The sequence below is a fragment of the Rhinichthys klamathensis genome, unplaced genomic scaffold, assembly GCF_029890125.1.
Source record: "Rhinichthys klamathensis goyatoka isolate OS25496 unplaced genomic scaffold, OSU_Roscu_1.1 h1tg000036l_1, whole genome shotgun sequence".
NCBI classification, from domain to species: domain Eukaryota; kingdom Metazoa; phylum Chordata; class Actinopteri; order Cypriniformes; family Leuciscidae; genus Rhinichthys; species Rhinichthys klamathensis.
The window spans coordinates 10,970,817-10,988,561 of record NW_026606584.1 but is presented as its reverse complement, the minus strand read 5'-3'; the positions used below and the strand labels follow the sequence as shown (position 1 = coordinate 10,988,561).

General features: G+C 40.3%; 2 protein-coding genes across 3 annotated transcripts in view; both read right to left on the bottom strand.

Annotated features, from left to right (window-relative positions):
* Positions 1 to 1,083: 1,083 nt before the first annotated feature.
* Positions 1,084 to 5,524, bottom strand: LOC130081125 (uncharacterized). The gene is made up of 4 exons (XM_056246095.1): positions 5,347 to 5,524; positions 4,970 to 5,131; positions 4,435 to 4,518; positions 1,084 to 2,230 (listed from the first exon to the last, which is right to left on the bottom strand). The coding sequence occupies exons 1-4, from the start codon at positions 5,522 to 5,524 to the stop codon at positions 1,158 to 1,160; spliced, it is 1,497 nt and encodes a 498-aa protein (XP_056102070.1). The 3' UTR covers positions 1,084 to 1,157.
* Positions 5,525 to 7,335: 1,811 nt separating this feature from the next.
* tprg1 (tumor protein p63 regulated 1) overlaps positions 7,336 to 17,745 on the bottom strand; it is a 32,676-nt gene continuing 22,266 nt past the window's right edge. For both annotated transcript variants that reach the window (XM_056246339.1, XM_056246338.1), the window contains exons 5-6: positions 11,719 to 11,872; positions 7,336 to 8,125 (exon numbers count right to left, since the gene is read on the bottom strand). In XM_056246339.1, coding sequence (XP_056102314.1) covers positions 7,931 to 8,125; positions 11,719 to 11,872 — 349 coding nt within the window. In that variant the 3' untranslated portion in view covers positions 7,336 to 7,930. The remainder of the gene's footprint in view (positions 8,126 to 11,718; positions 11,873 to 17,745) is intronic.

The window sequence follows — 17,745 nt, the reverse complement described above, 5'->3', positions numbered from 1 at the left end:
AGTCGTAATTTGGAACAACAGTTGGGAGGGCTCGCACCGTTTCTCGACGGGAGCAGCTCACAGCGTCAGACAGGCGAGCTCTACCGGCCGATGAACAGCGTGATTTATGCCGCCTGACCAGGAGGGCCCGTGTTGCCTCTGGCGGGAGCAGCTCACTGCGCTGGGCGGACGGGCCCTACTGGTTGACAAGATTTGGGAATGCCCAACCAGGAGGGCCCATGTAGCTTCCGACGGGAGCAGCTCACAGCGTCGGGCTGATGGGCCCTACCGGCTGACGGTGGAGTGGCGCGTTTTTTGGAAGCCCGGACTGGAGATTTCCTGCTGTCCGCTGGGAAATCGATACCTGTTGGATGGGAAAGAGAAAACATAGATGCATGCAAAGTCCGCTGGGAGACCAATGCTCGCTGGACAGAAAAAGAGAAAACATAGATGCATGCAAAGTCCGCTGGGAGACCAATGCTCGCTGGACAGAAAAAGAGGAAACATAGATGCTTGCAATGTCCGCTGGGAGACCAATGCTCGCTGGACAGAATTATGCAATGTCCGCTGGGAGACCAATGCTCGCTGGACAGAATTATGCAATGTCCGCTGGGAGACCAATGCTCGCTGGACAGAATTATGCAATGTCCGCTGGGAGACCAATGCTCGCTGGACAGAATTATGCAATGTCCGCTGGGAGACCAATGCTCGCTGGACAGAAAAGAGGAAACATAGATGCTTGCAATGTCCGCTGGGAGACCAATGCTCGCTGGACAGAAAAGAGGAAACATAGATGCTTGCAATGTCCGCTGGGAGACCAATGCTCGCTGGACAGAATTATGCAATGTCCGCTGGGAGACCAATGCTCGCTGGACAGAATTATGCAATGTCCGCTGGGAGACCAATGCTCGCTGGACAGAATTATGCAATGTCCGCTGGGAGACCAATGCTCGCTGGACAGAAAAGAGGAAACATAGATGCTTGCAATGTCCGCTGGGAGACCAATGCTCGCTGGACAGGAAAAGGAGAAAACATAGATGCTTTGCAATGTCCGCTGGGAGACCAATGCTCGCTGGACAGAATTATGCAATGTCCGCTGGGAGAGTTTTTGCTTTGTCAGTTGGGAATTTAGATCACTGGAAGAAGGAAGAACACCCAGGTGGACGACCCGGAGGGTTTTATTCGATGAGGGTTTGGTGGGCTTTTTTAATGTGGAACCGGTTGGTCCTGATGTAGCTTTGGAAAGCGTCTGAGGACCATCTTCCGAGAGCTTGTATCTGCTGCTGGGAGAGGCCTTTTTGGGCAGCTGAAGTTGCTGCTCCGATGCGGAAAGAGTGACTGGAGAAATGTTTTGCTTGGATGCCTGACTGTTGAAGAACGGATTTGAGATGTTTCTGGAACCAAAAGCGTGTCACAGGTTTGTTGGAGTCATCTATAAATAGGGGATCAAGGTGGGATTTAGCCTGGGAGCTTCTCCAATGAAGATATGCCTGAATGGATTGGTATGGTTGGATTGGCGATGAGAGTTTGAAGATGTAGATGAAATGGCCTTTTTTGGATTGGTCTGTCTTGCTTTGCTTAATCAAGTATGAGATGGTTTCACTATCCAGTACTGATAAGTCTGAGATGGTGGGGTGGACTCTTGGGTCGAATTTGGAAGTGATGGCGAGTTCCGAGCATCTAAGAAAGCCGAAAAATGCTAGAATAAACATAGCATCGAGTGTACGGGCTGTCTCGAGAGGCTGGTAGACTGTGCGGAGGGCATGAATACATTTTGTGAGAATATCTAGTGTTATGGGTTGTCTGGTGTCGGGATGGGTGGGATGAGATCGTTGAATTCCTTTGACCAGAAGGGAGGTTTGTGAATTATTTATCTCTGGGGAGGGAGCGCCGTACATCAATTTGTGGAAAAACTGGATGCCGCTCAGGTAACCTTTGATGGTTCCAACTTGGAGGCCCTTAATGCTGTTAAGGTAGGAGATGAATGAGGTGATTGAAAGGAGAGAAAAATCAGGGAATGGCAAGGTGTATGAGAAGTGGAATGCTTTAAAACACCTCCAAGCTGTCACATAAGATTGGAGGGTCCTGGGAGAAACTGCTTGGAGGATGGTGTCCAGTGATGTGTCGAGGAGTTGTTTTAGAGGGTGGGTTACGGGAATATTAGTTCTGAATAGTGAGGTACTGGAGTTGGGAATTGGTCTGCCTCTGGAGCCAGCATCCTGAATTTCTGAAACAGAAAACGAGACAGAGAGTCAGCGATTAGATTTTCAGACCCGGGGATGTGTTTGGCAATTATGATAAACTGATCACACGCTGAGATCCAGATTAGGCGTCTTAAGAGTGGCATCAGGGCGGGTGAATGGGAACGGCCTTTATTAATGCATTCAACGGTTGCTTCATTGTCACAATGCACTAAAACGCTACTGGTGGCCCATCCTTTCCCCCACAGGAAGGCTGCTACCACAAGAGGGTAAAGCTCAAATAGGGCTGAGGACTGAGTCGTGTCTTGGAGTTGGGGGGGCCACGGAGATGCAAACCAGCGTCCTTGGTAGAAACCCCCGAAGCCAATTGAGGGGGCCGCATCTGTAAATAATTGGATATCGACTGGAGAAAAAACGAGATCGTTATAGAAAAAGGATAGGCCATTCCACTGTTTTAGGAAAGTTATCCATAACCTGAGTTCATCACGGCACATCTGAGATATGGAAATTAGGTCTTCTAGTGCGTGAACCGAAGAAGCGAGTGAGAGGAGATGCGAAATGAAAGGGCGGCCTTGTGGAATGATGCGCATTGCGAAGTTTAAGTGGCCGAGCAGGGATAAGAGTTCGCGTTTGGAACAATTTGAGCGGTCAATGAGGGTAGATGAGACGAGTATGATCCTGTCAATTTTTTCCTTTGGCAGGGAAGCCTGGAATTGTACTGAATCTAAGTTAATGCCGAGGAATTCGATGGATGTGGTGGGACCCATGGTTTTCTCCTGGGCGATGGGGATCCCAAGCTCTGAAAAAACATTTTGAACGGTGAGGATATGAGCGGCTGGGATGGCGTCGGGAGGCGAAATGATTAGGAAATCATCTAGCAAGTGAATGAGGTGAGGAATCGCATAATTGTTTGACAAAATCCAGCAAACAGCTTCTGATAGCGTGTCGAAAATTTTGGGGCTGCTTTTGCATCCGAAAGTTAAGCGTACGGAAAAATAAAATTTTCCTTGCCAGCGTACACCGAATAAGTGCCATGAATCTGGATGGATGGGCATCACTTTGAAGGCAGAAGTGATGTCGATTTTTGCCAGCCAAGCTCCCCGACCCGCGATTTTTATCATGTCGATCGCCTGATCTACATCATGGTATTTGAGAGAAAATTCGTCAAGGGGGATCAAGCTGTTAATGCTTGGGAACGGGGAATCATGTGGGGCTGATAAATCAATTATAAGGCGTTTTTTACCAGAAAATTTTCTTGTGGCCACTCCAATGGGGCTGATACGAAAAACTTCGAAAGGAGGATTGTCGAAAGGACCAATCATGAAGCCTGACTCGACTTCTTTTTTGATCAGGTTGTCTACTACATCGGGCTCAGCCATAGCAGATTGAAGATTATTACAGACAATATTTTGAGAGAGTGGGCATTCCACGCCAGGTTTGAAACCGTGCTCGAGGCCGGACAGAAGATAGTGTGTGAAGTGGGTGTCCGGGTGATGAGCTAGTTCGATTGCTAAGCGAGAAATATTCACGGGAGTCGACAAGTAATTTTTTGATGTTTTTTTATTGACTGCTTTGAACACTGGGCAAACATGGCGGGCATGGGCACCGCCGCAGAAATTGCAGACATGGAGAAACCGGCAACGCTGTCTGTAGCACCTCCCATGGTTAAAACTACTGCACAGCTGCCTGCTGTTTGAAAAGGAGGCTGTCTGCTGTCTTCCTCCATCGGGATTTTCATTGGTTGTAAGTCTTGGCACATAGCTGGTTGATTTAACTGGGGCTGAGTCTGGGCAGGGGGGGATGGAGGGGTTGATTTGAGGACATGTTGTGGTTGAATGTGCCACTGACCTACATACCGCACATGAAATGTTCCTGCAGCCTAGGAAAACCCTGCTGTGTAGATCTGGATCAAGAGCGCCCCAGTAAGGACATTGGTTCCACTGGGCGACCCGGACAGAGCACTTGGCGGAAAAGAGCTTGTGGTATGTGTAGAAGTGCCCTCCTCCATAGGACAGCGCAAGTTCGGCTATAATTGATAAGTAATCGTTTAATTCGCGCCGCCTATGGGGGAAGGCAGAGCAGATTACTTCAGTGAAACGGCTGAAAGCAATTGTGAACTCGGAAAAAGAAAGTAAACGTGATGAATGTGGATTTGGGTTTTTTAAAGTGACAGAAAAATCCCCACAATCTATTTGGCGGTTTGATTCGGTTACAGGTAACAGAGAGAGAAGAGATGAAAGATCTACGTCTGCACCTGACAGGATCTGTGCTCGGATGTTGTGGGACACTGGGGGCGGCTCCGCGGCAACGGCGTTCGATGGGACAGGCATCTGAGTTGCTGTGAAGAGAGAGTGGAGAGATTTTGCCTGGAGAAGAGAGCTGAAAGGAGCCGAGGCCGGGGCTGCAATTGTCGGCGGAGGCAGCCTCACGCTTGAATTGGCCTCTGGGGCTTGGGGAAGAGGATTAAAAGTATGAGAAGGAAAGGAAGGTTGAAACTGAGAAAAGTGGGCTTGTGCTGCAAGCGGAGGCAGCCTCACGCTAGCTTGAGCTACTGGAGCTGCTGGCCACTGAAAAGAAGAGGGATTAGTAGCTGTTGTAAAGGTAGGTTGAAATGATTGGGCCTCCAATGCTAGCGGAGGCAGCCTCGCGCTAGCATCTGGGACAGGTGCTGGAGGCCACTGAAAAGAAAAAGGATTATTAGAAACAGCAGGAGCCATGTTCTGATATGCTGAGGGAAGGTCGGCGGGCCTGGTTTCAACCAAAGGTGCAGCCTGCTGGCGAGGTCTGACAGCAGAAGGAACTGGGGCGCGGCCCAAGCTTGCTGAAGGCCTTCTGCTGCGGTTTGATGCTGAAAGAGAACTGGATTTGGTACGCTGCGATGGTGGTGTTGTCGAGCGAGGTGAATCCTGAGCTTTGCTTTGCCTGCTGGTCCTTTTCGGGGCCGGCATGGACTTCGGAGAGAGGTTAGTTGATTGCAAGGATACATACAAGGCGTATAGTTCCGCTTTGTTCATCCTTCGCGAGAACTGAACATCTGAATTGATCAGCGCTTGCCTCAATCCTAAAACTGTCCACTTTCCAATTGGTGGAATTGTTGGGACGGCCGAGCGATAGGAAGAAGCAGGGGAGGGATTGTGATGTCTCGCTGGTGGAGGCGAGGGCTGGCCTCTGCGTCTAGGCGAGCGTGTAGCTGTTCGGGCAGGCAGGCGGCCGCATGGAGAAGCCTGAGGATCAGTTGAAATGTTGGGTAGAGAAGGAGTTGTCCTTGGGTCAGCTGATTGTGGCTGAGGATCCGGTGAGAAGTTAGATTCCTCATCGGATGGGAAGAGCTGGAGTTGAGACATGGTAGCAAGAAGGTCGAACCAATATGCTGTTAGACTGTCAAAGAACTGAGTTAAGTTTGCTGAATATATACCTCTTACCTCATTGATTGGGAGTGTGCTCCACTCGTGTCTAATTAGGCTTGATTACCTGAATGTGCTCCACATGTGTTTAATTATCTGAACATGCTCCTCCCGAACTTTGTTAGGAAACATCATTTAAATGATCTCCTTGATACATTCTTTGCATTATGAGACTTTTTGATGTTGTGATGGGAATGACGTTTTTCAGTGCCAGTTGGCAAATAGATATAAAATACTCAAATTATATTTAAGCTCAGTCGTGGCCATTATTATATCTTTACATCAAAGCATGTAAACATTGCCTTGACATAATTCCAACAAAATTCAACCAGATTTCATTCATCAAAATGTAAGATGGCAAAATAGCCCCCAATTGAAGAATCACCCAAATACAATAGAGCACACCTAGTTTTGATGATAGCATTTACTTAAAAAAATGCATTATAAACTGCAGTGCTTCAGAGAATATTGAACTGTTTCATCAACATAAGTGTTTAGTGTGCTGTGTTAATTGTTTTGAGATCAACTACTTTCATTTGAAGAAATGTGTCAAATCGACTGAGAAAAACTGACCTGTTTTCACACACATTCCAATTCTCATTCATAAAACACAAACACTTAGTTTAATTAACTCAAGAATCATAATGTGAACTCAAATAACACATGTATCCATGAGTAAACATTATGTAGCAAAACTGATGACACACCAATCAGAATCTCAGGATAATATAAATAGGAGCACTGGTTATTAGTGCATTAGAAAATGCATCCTAACACTGGAGAGAGAGCTGAAGGAATCATCTACAGGGTTATACAGTATAATTACAGTACACAGTAACAGTGCTTTAGATGAGGGAAACTCACAATTGTCAAATTTATTTGTAGCCAATTTGTTACATGTACTGTATTTTTTGCAGAAATGAGAGACGACTGCCTCAGGGAGGTAAGAGAGTCTCTTATCAGAACAGAAGACCAAGAAACTGCTAAAGAACTGTATGCTGTAATAAAATTTGGCCGAAGGTGCAGAGGATACTGAATATATTTATTTTCTACTGTACTGTAATTGACAGTATACTCAATTGTGTTGCATACTGAGTTCTTATTCAATTCTTTGGTATTCATCTACTGTAAGATCACTTTACAGTAGTGTAATGAAAATAAATTTTTTCTAAAGGTTAGTGTTGTATTTTACTGTATCTGCACTCTTTCATTTATGTTGTATACTATAATAGACAATGAGCTGCAAAATCATTGCTGTATTCCAATATGAGGTTTTTGTTACAGTGTTATGAATTGATCTCACCAGTTTTCTCCAGGCAGGAAAATAGTATGTGTATTTGTTAAGTTTTGTGTGATATCTGGGGCCAAGGTTTGATTCTGACAAAAGAGAATTTGTTTTTGACTGAAATATTTGAGTTCGATGTGGAAGTTTGAGGTTTGTACAAATTGGTGTGTTATGAGATTGTTTATAGTTGTGAGAAAATGGTGAATTGTTTCATGAATTGTGTGTTAGCAATCAAGAAAAGCATCCACATTCAGTGACTTATGTACACCATGTTAACTGGGGTGGCCATGCTGGTGCCAGTTTTCTGGGGACAATTCACATTACCTTAAATGTAAAATATACATGTTTTATACGTTTCAAGCTTGTTGACATGGCCCACCTGCCCAATAAATCAAAACAGAGCAAACTAGTCAGATAAATTAAGCAAAGCTAAGGAACACTAATGTCAGTTTCAGCACTAATGAAGCATGTTTCAGTATTAGCATTTATTTGATAAAGGCTTTACAGTTTGTTTGACACTCTGTTGTAGAAATATATCAAGATCACTAAGTGAATGTAGTAATTACAAAATATGGGGAAAACCAGAACTGCATTTTGCTGTAATAATAAAACCCTAAACCATCAAACAAAAATGACTTATGTACCCTTATGCATCAATTGGCTTGTAAGAAGCTTTGTGATGAGGTAGGATATCAGCATAGAAACAGAAAGAAAGAAAAGGCACATTACAAAACACGTAGCGAGGTTTCTTCTGAGAGATAGCATACCAAATACAAGATATTTCTACACAGGAGGTCGTAGGAGGAGGGAAAACATACTTTGTATGCTATGCCACAACCAAAAAGGAAATATCTGATTGACACTTTGGTGCTAATGTAACTAGATGAAACTGAAAGGTTTGATGGACATTAATAGTAAAGATAAATGTATTTTAAGAACAGAAATTATACATTCCTCCCGTATATTTAAAATATACTAAATTAAAATATAAATTACACATGCTCAGCTGGTGCAAGAGAATTACTTAAGTGTAAACAATCATCGGAACACTCAAAGTGCCCTCAGAAACCAAAATTGCCTCGTGCTAAGCAATAGCCCAGCTTGTTTTGGTTGCCTATGACAGACATCAGACCAACATATGCTTCGATTAGAATGGGTTGATTCAGCACAAGAACCCCGTTGGCTTTTCCAGGTACAGGATTCTTGCTGTGGGCTCTCTGCGCTGCTAAAGTCAGCTCCTCCCTGAAGCTTTGAATCTACATGAGGAAGAACAATATGGAGAAGTCATTTATTCAGTAAAACACACGGCAAAAACATCTTTTATATGCTTATTTGACTCAACTCGTGTTTGTCAGGTTCTGCTTGTCAAAACATTCCTGTTTATGTTTTCTCTTTTTTTTTATCAACCGTTCTTCATTTTTTGTTGAACCTGCTGTTCACCTCAGTAGGCGGGGTGGAATGTGAGGAATGGGAATGTGTGGCTGTAGGATTAGACACCCCCGTAGTCCAAATGACTAGTTATGCGATCTGTGAGGTCACCTGCATAAGACCCTTCGCTCACACCTTGAACTACATACACTCACCTAAAGGATTATTAGGAACACCATACTAATACTGTGTTTGACCCCCTTTCGCCTTCAGAACTGCCTTAATTCTACGTGGCATTGATTCAACAAGGTGCTGAAAGCATTCTTTAGAAATGTTGGCCCATATTGATAGGATAGCATCTTGCAGTTGATGGAGATTTGTGGGATGCACATCCAGGGCACGAAGCTCCCGTTCCACCACATCCCAAAGATGCTCTATTGGGTTGAGATCTGGTGACTGTGGGGGCCATTTTAGTACAGTGAACTCATTGTCATGTTTAAGAAACCAATTTGAAATGATTCGAGCTTTGTGACATGGTGCATTATCCTGCTGGAAGTAGCCATCAGAGGATGGGTACATGGTGGCCATAAAGGGATGGACATGGTCAGAAACAATGCTCAGGTAGGCCATGGCATTTAAACGATGCCCAATTGGCACTAAGGGGCCTAAAGTGTGCCAAGAAAACATCCCCCACACCATTACACCACCACCACCAGCCTGCACAGTGGTAACAAGGCATGATGGATCCATGTTCTCATTCGGTTTACGCCAAATTCTGACTCTACCATCTGAATGTCTCAACAGAAATCGAGACTCATCAGACCAGGCAACATTTTTCCAGACTTCAACTGTCCAATTTTGGTGCGCTCTTGCAATTAGTAGCCTCTTTTTCCTATTTGTAGTGGAGATGAGTGGTACCCGGTGGGGTTTTCTGCTGTTGTAGCCCATCCGCCTCAAGGTTGTGCGTGTTGTGGCTTCACAAATGCTTTGCTGCATACCTCGGTTGTAACGAGTGGTTATTTCAGTCAAAGTTGCTCTTCTATCAGCTTGAATCAGTCGGCCCATTCTCCTCTGACCTCTAGCATCAACAAGGCATTTTCGGCCACAGGACTGCCGCATCCTGGATGTTTTTCCCTTTTCACACCATTCTTTGTAAACCCTAGAAATGGTTGTGCGTGAAAATCCCAGTAACTGAGCAGATTGTGAAATACTCAGACCGGCCCGTCTGGCACCAACAAACATGCCACGCTCAAAATTGCTTAAATCACCTTTCTTTCCCATTCTGACATTCAGTTTGGAGTTCAGGAGATTGGCTTGACCAGGACCACACCCCTAAATGCATTGAAGCAACTGCCATGTGATTGGTTGATTAGATAATTGCATTAATGAGAAATTGAACAGGTGTTCCTAATAATCCTTTAGGTGAGTGTACATACTTTAGTGACGCTAAGTTAGCCAGGGACCAAAACAAATCTAATTTCAACATTTTTGATTTCAGTGATTTTTCTATACGCACTTGGACTATTTCTTGTTTATTGTCTAATTAAATGATAGTCTTAAATCAGGGTTTACTTATATAAAAATGAAGGACTTTTTCTAAACCAATGACCACTTGACCTCAAACTGTCTACTGGTCCCCTAACCTCTAAGATGATCATGACATAATAGAAGGTCAACTTCAGATAGTTAGATGATCAAAGATGATCATGACATAATATAAGGTCTACTTCAGATAGTTAGCGTAACAACAACAAAACAGAATATCAGTTTATCTCCATATCCCTTGAGAAAAAGAAGAGCTTAATTGTATTGAATGTGCACTTGTAGTGAATTTCAAATCTTAAAAGTAGCCTACATATTTATTTTTTTCCTTGCCGATAATGTAATAATTTTTTTAATTATTATCATTTTAAATCATTATATTTTAATAATGTTTTGTCATGCTTTAAAGAAATGTATTTACTTTATGTTGGCTAACATAGCCTACTACACATACTAAAGTAACCGTAGTGTGTTATTCAGTATTAGGGTAAAATGGGGTTAAAGCCCCCAAGTATAAAAAAATGCTTTTCACTACTCCCATAGTGTATGATTGAAAAAAAAAAAAAAAAAGTTTTATTGAACATTGATGGAGCAACAGATTTTGTGTGCAAATAAATCATAAAAGTGGTTAGTTTGTTTAAAAAGCATATAAATATATGAGATGGCAAGGTGGACCTTTTACCCCACACACAAGGTAAAACGCTCACCAGCATGGGGCAAAAGGCACATTTTATTTATACAAATAATAGAGAATAAAGTAAAAAGCACCTTTTACCCTAGTGCGCATTCAGCCCCATTGTACCCTATATTTCAAGTTTAATTTATTTAAAAATGTACTAAATTACAATTTCATCATTAAAAATGTGTAATTAAATATAAATATATCTAAATACATAACATACAAGTGACATTAAAGTATATTTTAGTTTCCCATAAATGCTTGTCAGTACATTTAGCAGTACACTTTAAATATATTTCAAAGTCAGTAGAGAAATGATGAAATTACATATAAAGATGTACTTAAGTCCTAGTTAAGTGGGTCAAAAGGCACTCTAGTTCGGCTAATTTCAGCTAATTGCATTTAATAAATTTAAGTAATAATATATTTTCATTTATTGCAATTAACATAATTAAGTGTCTGAAAACATTCCGTTCCGTTCGCACTACAGTATATTTTACACTTTTAAAGTGTATTATTAGGTACTTTAAGCACTTTTTAAAAAAGTAAGCTAAACTACTTTTTTTCGCAAGGGAAAGATAGATATAAACAAAAGAGGTTGCTTTTATATGCATATAAAAACGAGCAAAAAAAACAACAACATACACATAAAATAAAAAGGTGTTTGGTAAGCAGATGGTAAAAAAAAAAAAACTCATGTATTTTTAATTTTTAATCAAGTTTATTTTTAAACTATAAACTTGAAATTTGGCAGACCAAGTTTAACACGTCAGTGCCAATGCGTCACTACGCCCATTTGTAAAAGAGTCCAGGTGGAACTGGTGAGCCTTTCATTGATTAACACTCATTCAGCATATTCAGTAACTTACGTCAATTTATTTATGCAGAAAATTTCCACTGACCACATTTGATTTCGAATGACCCCAGTTTGAGAAACGTTGCCTTAAGTAACCTTGCCTCAATCCTCAAGTTGTCATTCTTTGAAATCTTAATAATGTAGTGAAATAAATATTGCACCACTAAGTTAACTGAACACGTCATTTCTTCCTAAGTCGACTTCCAAGAAATTGTGGATTCTTACTCCACCTCTGCAAGTCCTCTGGCAGCTTCTGTAAAACAGGTTTTGAGAGTGGCTAACTGAGCTAATTTAATGGTTGGGTTTAGTCTGATAGTTTGAAGATCTTATAGGAATATGTCAGGGGTAAGGAATGAGACCTGACTGTGATAAACGTGTTCTGTGTGTTGCATTGTAATACTGACCTCACACAGGTGACCCAGCTGCTCATTAGCACCCCTGACAGGGTGATAGGTGAATGAACAGAAAGGATAGTCAACAGAAAAAGGATTCCAACGAGACGTGAAAGATGGTTCTCTGAGTTTATCCCAAAACACCCGCACACCCTCACCTTCTCTCCTGAAAAACACACACATATCGTAATGCTTGTATGCTGGAAAACAATGACAGATAAATGATAGCATTGCTAGAGAAATCTACATTTGCAATAAACTCTACAGGGGACTCTACAAGGAAATACTATGGGGTCCACAGAAGAGTTCAGAGAAAATAAATAAATAATAATATTCTATTTATTTATTCTATTTCTAATTATTTATTTATTCTATTTATTCTGTTTATCAATTTCTATTTATTTATTCTATTTTATTTTTTCTATTAATTTTTGTTTGTTTATTCTATTTATGCTTATTCATTTACTCAATTATTTCTATTTCTTTTTATTTATTCTATTTCTATCTATATTTATTCTATTTCTATTTATTTATTCCATGTATCATTATAGAAATGAATAAATAAATAGAACTAGAAAAAATAGAAATGAATAAATAAATAGAACTAGAAAAATAGAACTGACTGACTGAGCAAATGATGTTTATAAAAAAACATTATTTGAAAATATTATTTTAGGAAGGGGGTACCTCACAAGAGAATAGTCACATTTGGGGGTCCCTGAAAACCCCTGACATACTGATTGCAAGACTAGTGGGAGAATTCGATGAGAGCAGAGAAAAACACTATGAAAATGCAGACACGCAGATTTTACAAATATAATTACATAAATGCATTTCATGAGTTTGCTGAAGCATGCACAAAAAGCACTCAACTGTACAAAAACAGGAACAAGTGGCACAAATCTTTTGTTGCAACATCTGTAATCCCTTACTACTAACAAGTGCATTATCTGCTCAGGGATCCACAATTTCATGCTTTCAATTAGGTCAGCTTGACCCCAGACCCCCCCGGCTTCCCTCCCTGCCAAAACTGTCACCATTTCTCTTCAGGTCGCCTCCTTTATATACAGCCCAATGTAATGTTTGCTAGCTTAGAGGCAATTCCCTCCGCTCATCAGATTTTCTTTCATCCCCTCTGCCTTTCTCTTTTGCCATGTTAAGTAAATATTTTTTTATGAAAAGCCTAGAGGGGATGTCTTTATTTTCCAGGCTGATGAAACCTCATAAGACAAGAGAGTGCCTGGCAGTAAACACAGGGCTTTAAAACCTCCAAACATTCGCTCTTTGTAATGTGTTGGCACCCTTCCATATTTTACAAGCATCTTTCACAACAGACAATGTACCGTTTCTCCATCAGTCATGGAATGAAAGGCTGTGATTTCTACAACTGTCCATGCAATCACACCAATTTGTAAGTATTGCATCACGTATTGGTGCAACAAAACAAATCAACAAGCAATAAATAGTTTTTCCTGTTAATTTGAGTTTTTGTCAAGCTTGTTGGCCATTTGGTTTCTATTTCTGTGCCATTGCTCCGGGTAGCCCCGCCCACAGTGAAATGTCATTGGTTTAAAATCACATTCCTCGTAAATGTATATTAAACTTTGAATATGTTCTGATTGGCTGTTACTGTGCCGCATCCCACAGCGTTTTTGCGTTTTTACAAGAAATCTGACACATCATGCCAGGTTATACTATTCTAAATGAGGCAGTATAAAAAAACACATTTCACAGTTTTTTACTTCTTTACAGAATGATTAGAAACCAAACATATCTGTGAAATCTGAGACGTTTTCTTAACTTCATGAAAGATAGCTTTTAAATAGAATGAGCTTGGTATAAATTCAATTTCAGGAACTTTCTATCGTTGATAGAGTTTTTGAAATGGAAGTAAAAGTAGTTATGCTTCGCTAGTGACATTTGATAAACGTGTGGCCTGTAAAAAAACACTTCTCGTGTGTCTCGCTGAGACTGATATGCCCTTCAGCACAACACCATAGCCATTAAACAAACGTTAACCACATAACCAGTGACCTAGCGGCCCTCCTTCACTCTCATACAGGCTCCAGGTAAAGTCAAGAATCTACTGTAATCACTACAAAGCATTCAGTCTTTAGCCTCAGGAGGTCTTCTTTTTTAGCTGATCGATGGATACATACTTTTCTCTACATTCACTCTCCCCTCCACTTGAATTAAATATTTCAAAATTATGACACATAGTTTTTGCATTCTAAAAAAAAAATGGTCACATCTAAATCATTTAAATATAAACCTTTAATTGAAGTTAAAAAATATTGATTAATAAAACTAACGTTTATGTGCTAAATCAGGTAGAAATAGCTCTTTGAGGTAACAATTGGGAGTTATATTTGTTTGCAGTTTAGTAACCACAGTCATAATCATATGATTATAAGATATGATATCATAATATATGTTGCACGTATATTAAGGGAGGATACATGAGAAAGAAACGTAATACAACCTTATTTACTGACAGCATGCATTTTAGACATTTATAAATCAATTATTATGGTCAAATATTATAATAATTTGCATTACGCTTTTGCCAAAACTTTTAACTCTGACTTTTTTTCTTTTTTTATTCTAAATTATATATTCTGAAGACATTGTGTGTCATATGTCAATGCATTTAACTTTTAAATGTTTAAAGTAGTTAATTGTGTCATGATGTTTATTTTTTATTCTAATTTGGACATCGATAAGATAACAGTATACCGAAACGACACGATTCATTATTCCTTTAACATTCCAAACAATTAATTATTGACTCTTATATGCCATTTTCCTTCAAACTGGCACGTCGTGATTGGTTATGACACAAACCAAAGGCATTCCTATTATAAGAAAAATATAGAGCACAAGTATGGACTACAACATGGTCATAAGAGCTATCATCAATATCCTGCTACTTTGTACCACAGAAACAAAAAATGAAAGGCTTTAAGATATGTAATGAAATGAAAGTGGGTAAATCATGACTAAAATATTGAGTAAATACATTTAAAAAAAAAATGTAATTTATAATAGTTTTTCTTTTGGGGGGGGGGGGGGATGCAAAGGAATTGCATTCCTTTAAGTATGTGTAATTTATGATTTTTCATTTGAGCATATAACCCTTTGTTTTAAAAGAGTACACAGAGGTATCAGTGCTTGGAATCTTTAAGCATAAAGCCTTTTATGAATTCAGATGCATATCTTCAACACGAGACAATCGATGCAAACATGTGCACACAGTTGCTTAAAACGTGCCTGTTGCATTTCCAGGTGTGTCGTATTTTGGCAAAAACCAACAGACTCCAGAACACACCTTAAGCAGGACCAGTTCCTGCCAAACACACATACCTTAAAGCTACAGAGAAAGAGTGACTCTTTAGATAGAAAAAAAAAACATAACTACAGGGCAAGGCTGTGTCTCTAGCTCTCACGATGCTGCCTATGTTTACACTAACACTCTCAGACCTTGACAATGGCTGCTGAGGTCTCGCGGGCTACACCCTGCTGAATAAACTGTTGTGTTGAGAGAAAAAGAGAAGAAAGGTGATCATGGGGCGGCACAAAGCCCGACTTAGAAAAAAGGCTGAAAATTTGACTTTGTTGAGTATGTAAAGTTTTGGTATGTTTGCTTAAAAGCGTAAAGTGTGCTTTTGTGTGTACATGAGCAAGTGCACACGCATACATTGTTTGTGCCAAAGCAGTTGTGTATTTTACTGTGTATGTGAGTTGATCCAGATGATTCCAGAGGTAAGCTATCAGTACGTGCGGGCCAGTTGAGACAGGCAGAGGGCTGGGCTGCAGCAGCCAGCGGGCTGGGACATTCACTGTTTATGGTACAGGCTTGAGCTTTCACTGATCATTGCCACTCAGTCTCAGACACACAGACACACACACACGCACACACACACTCACACACACACACACACACACACACACACACACACACACACACACACACACACACACACACACACACACACACACACACACACACACACACACACACACACACACACACAAACAGGCGCACACATCTTTGTGGGGACTCTCCATAGGCGTAATGGTTTTTATACTGTACAAACTGTATATTCTGTCCCCTTACACTGCCCCATCCCTAAACCTACCCATCACACACAACTTTCTGCATTTTTACATTTTCAAAAAAACATTACTTAGTATGATTTATACGCTGTTTTCCTCATGGGGACCGCTGGCTGGTCCCGACAATGTAGGTGATTTCAGGTTTTACTATACTTGTGGGGTCATTTGGTCTCCACAATGTAATATAAACATGAACACACACACACACACATACACAAACACACACGCACACGAACACACACACACACACTTTAATTCCATCACTCTACACGATTGAGAAAGATTGAGAAGGGGAGGGAAAGGGAGGGATGAAAAGAAAAGGTGAAAAATGGATGCTAAGATTTGTCATGCATGAAGCTTCCCCGAGACACGTTACACACAGGAGTGCATTCCTAGAAATAAAGTCACACTAAATTTGATGTTTCCTGCTGGCCATAAAATTGGAATAATGGCCAGCAGGAAACATTAAATTTAGTGTACAGTACTTATGTACTACTTTTTAAAGAAAGTAATAAACATATATGTGTTGTAACATATCTAATTTTTGTAAAAAGGTTCATTAAAATTCAAATTAAAAAATATATTTGTAAAATGTATATTTATTAAGGCTGTCAAAATGAATCCAACACGGAAGTGACTTAAAATGCAATTCATCGACTGGTTGCTAGAGACAGGCTCCAAAAGAGAGTCAATCCCATATACCCCCAATGTTAATATGCCCAACTTTACAGCAGAAAAAAAATATGTTTACAGCCTGGTACAAAAAGTGGTTTTGGTCTTTATAGCTAATTTTGCCCTTCATGACAACTGTGAGGGGGGTATATTTTTTTGCAACTCATCCTTTTAAAGGGGTGGTTGATTATGATTTCACTTTTCTAACTTTAGTTAGTGTGCAATGTTGCTGTTTGAGCATTAACAACATCTGTAAAGTTACAATACTCAAAGTTCAAAGCAAAGGAAGATATTTGTTTTTAAAGAAATCGTTTTTTAAGGACTACAACAAACGGCTGGTAGGGACTACACGAGATTCCTACAGGGTTAGTGACATCACTAACCCTAAAATGTACATAAACCCCGCCCCTGGGAACACAGTCCATCTTGAGAAGAGGAAGAGTTGTTGCAGTAGAGCACATTTGTGAGTCTGCTCAAGCTGTCTCATCCGTCTTTTCACATGCAATACAGTACGTAACACAAATGCAATAGCATGTCACTCTGTAGGCATCTTACAACAGTTCCCACACGAGCGATTTAATAGATTATCATGACAGAATATGCTAATCAAAGACTTGAAGATAGTTAACTCCACATCAGCAACATAAATTCATCAACTAACCATTCAGAAACGTCCTGTTGCATTCTGCATGTTGTCACTTCTTCTTGAGTCTCTTCATCATTGTCTGACTCCAGTTTAAACATAAAAGGCAGAACAGTTTCTGACATTTTAGTTAGGGCTGCACGATTTGGGGAAAATGTCATATTGCGATTAATGAGGTCAATATTGCGATTGCGATATGCGATTGCGATATAATAAACAAATGGTTTCATGAGTCAACTTGCTTGGTTCTAAAGTAAAATACACACACAGATTAGTGATCATTCTGTGTATTAATATGTATTTCTCAACTCAAACTAGCAACAACAACTAAATGATTGATAACACCTATAATGATCAATAAACCATTGATGTCTGGATAAAAATGACGACACCCCCCATTTTAAACGTTAATTATAGCCATCCAACATTACAGTGATTCCATCAATACAATTGAAAGCGATCAACTTTTAAAATATTTATTAGGCTTAAAAAATAATAATAACAGCTTTTAAATTAAGTGAACTTCAAACAATCCTCACATAAACCCATAATAAATGCCATATTTACCTGTGCCCTTCCTGTCTTAACAGGTAGGATTGAGGATTTAC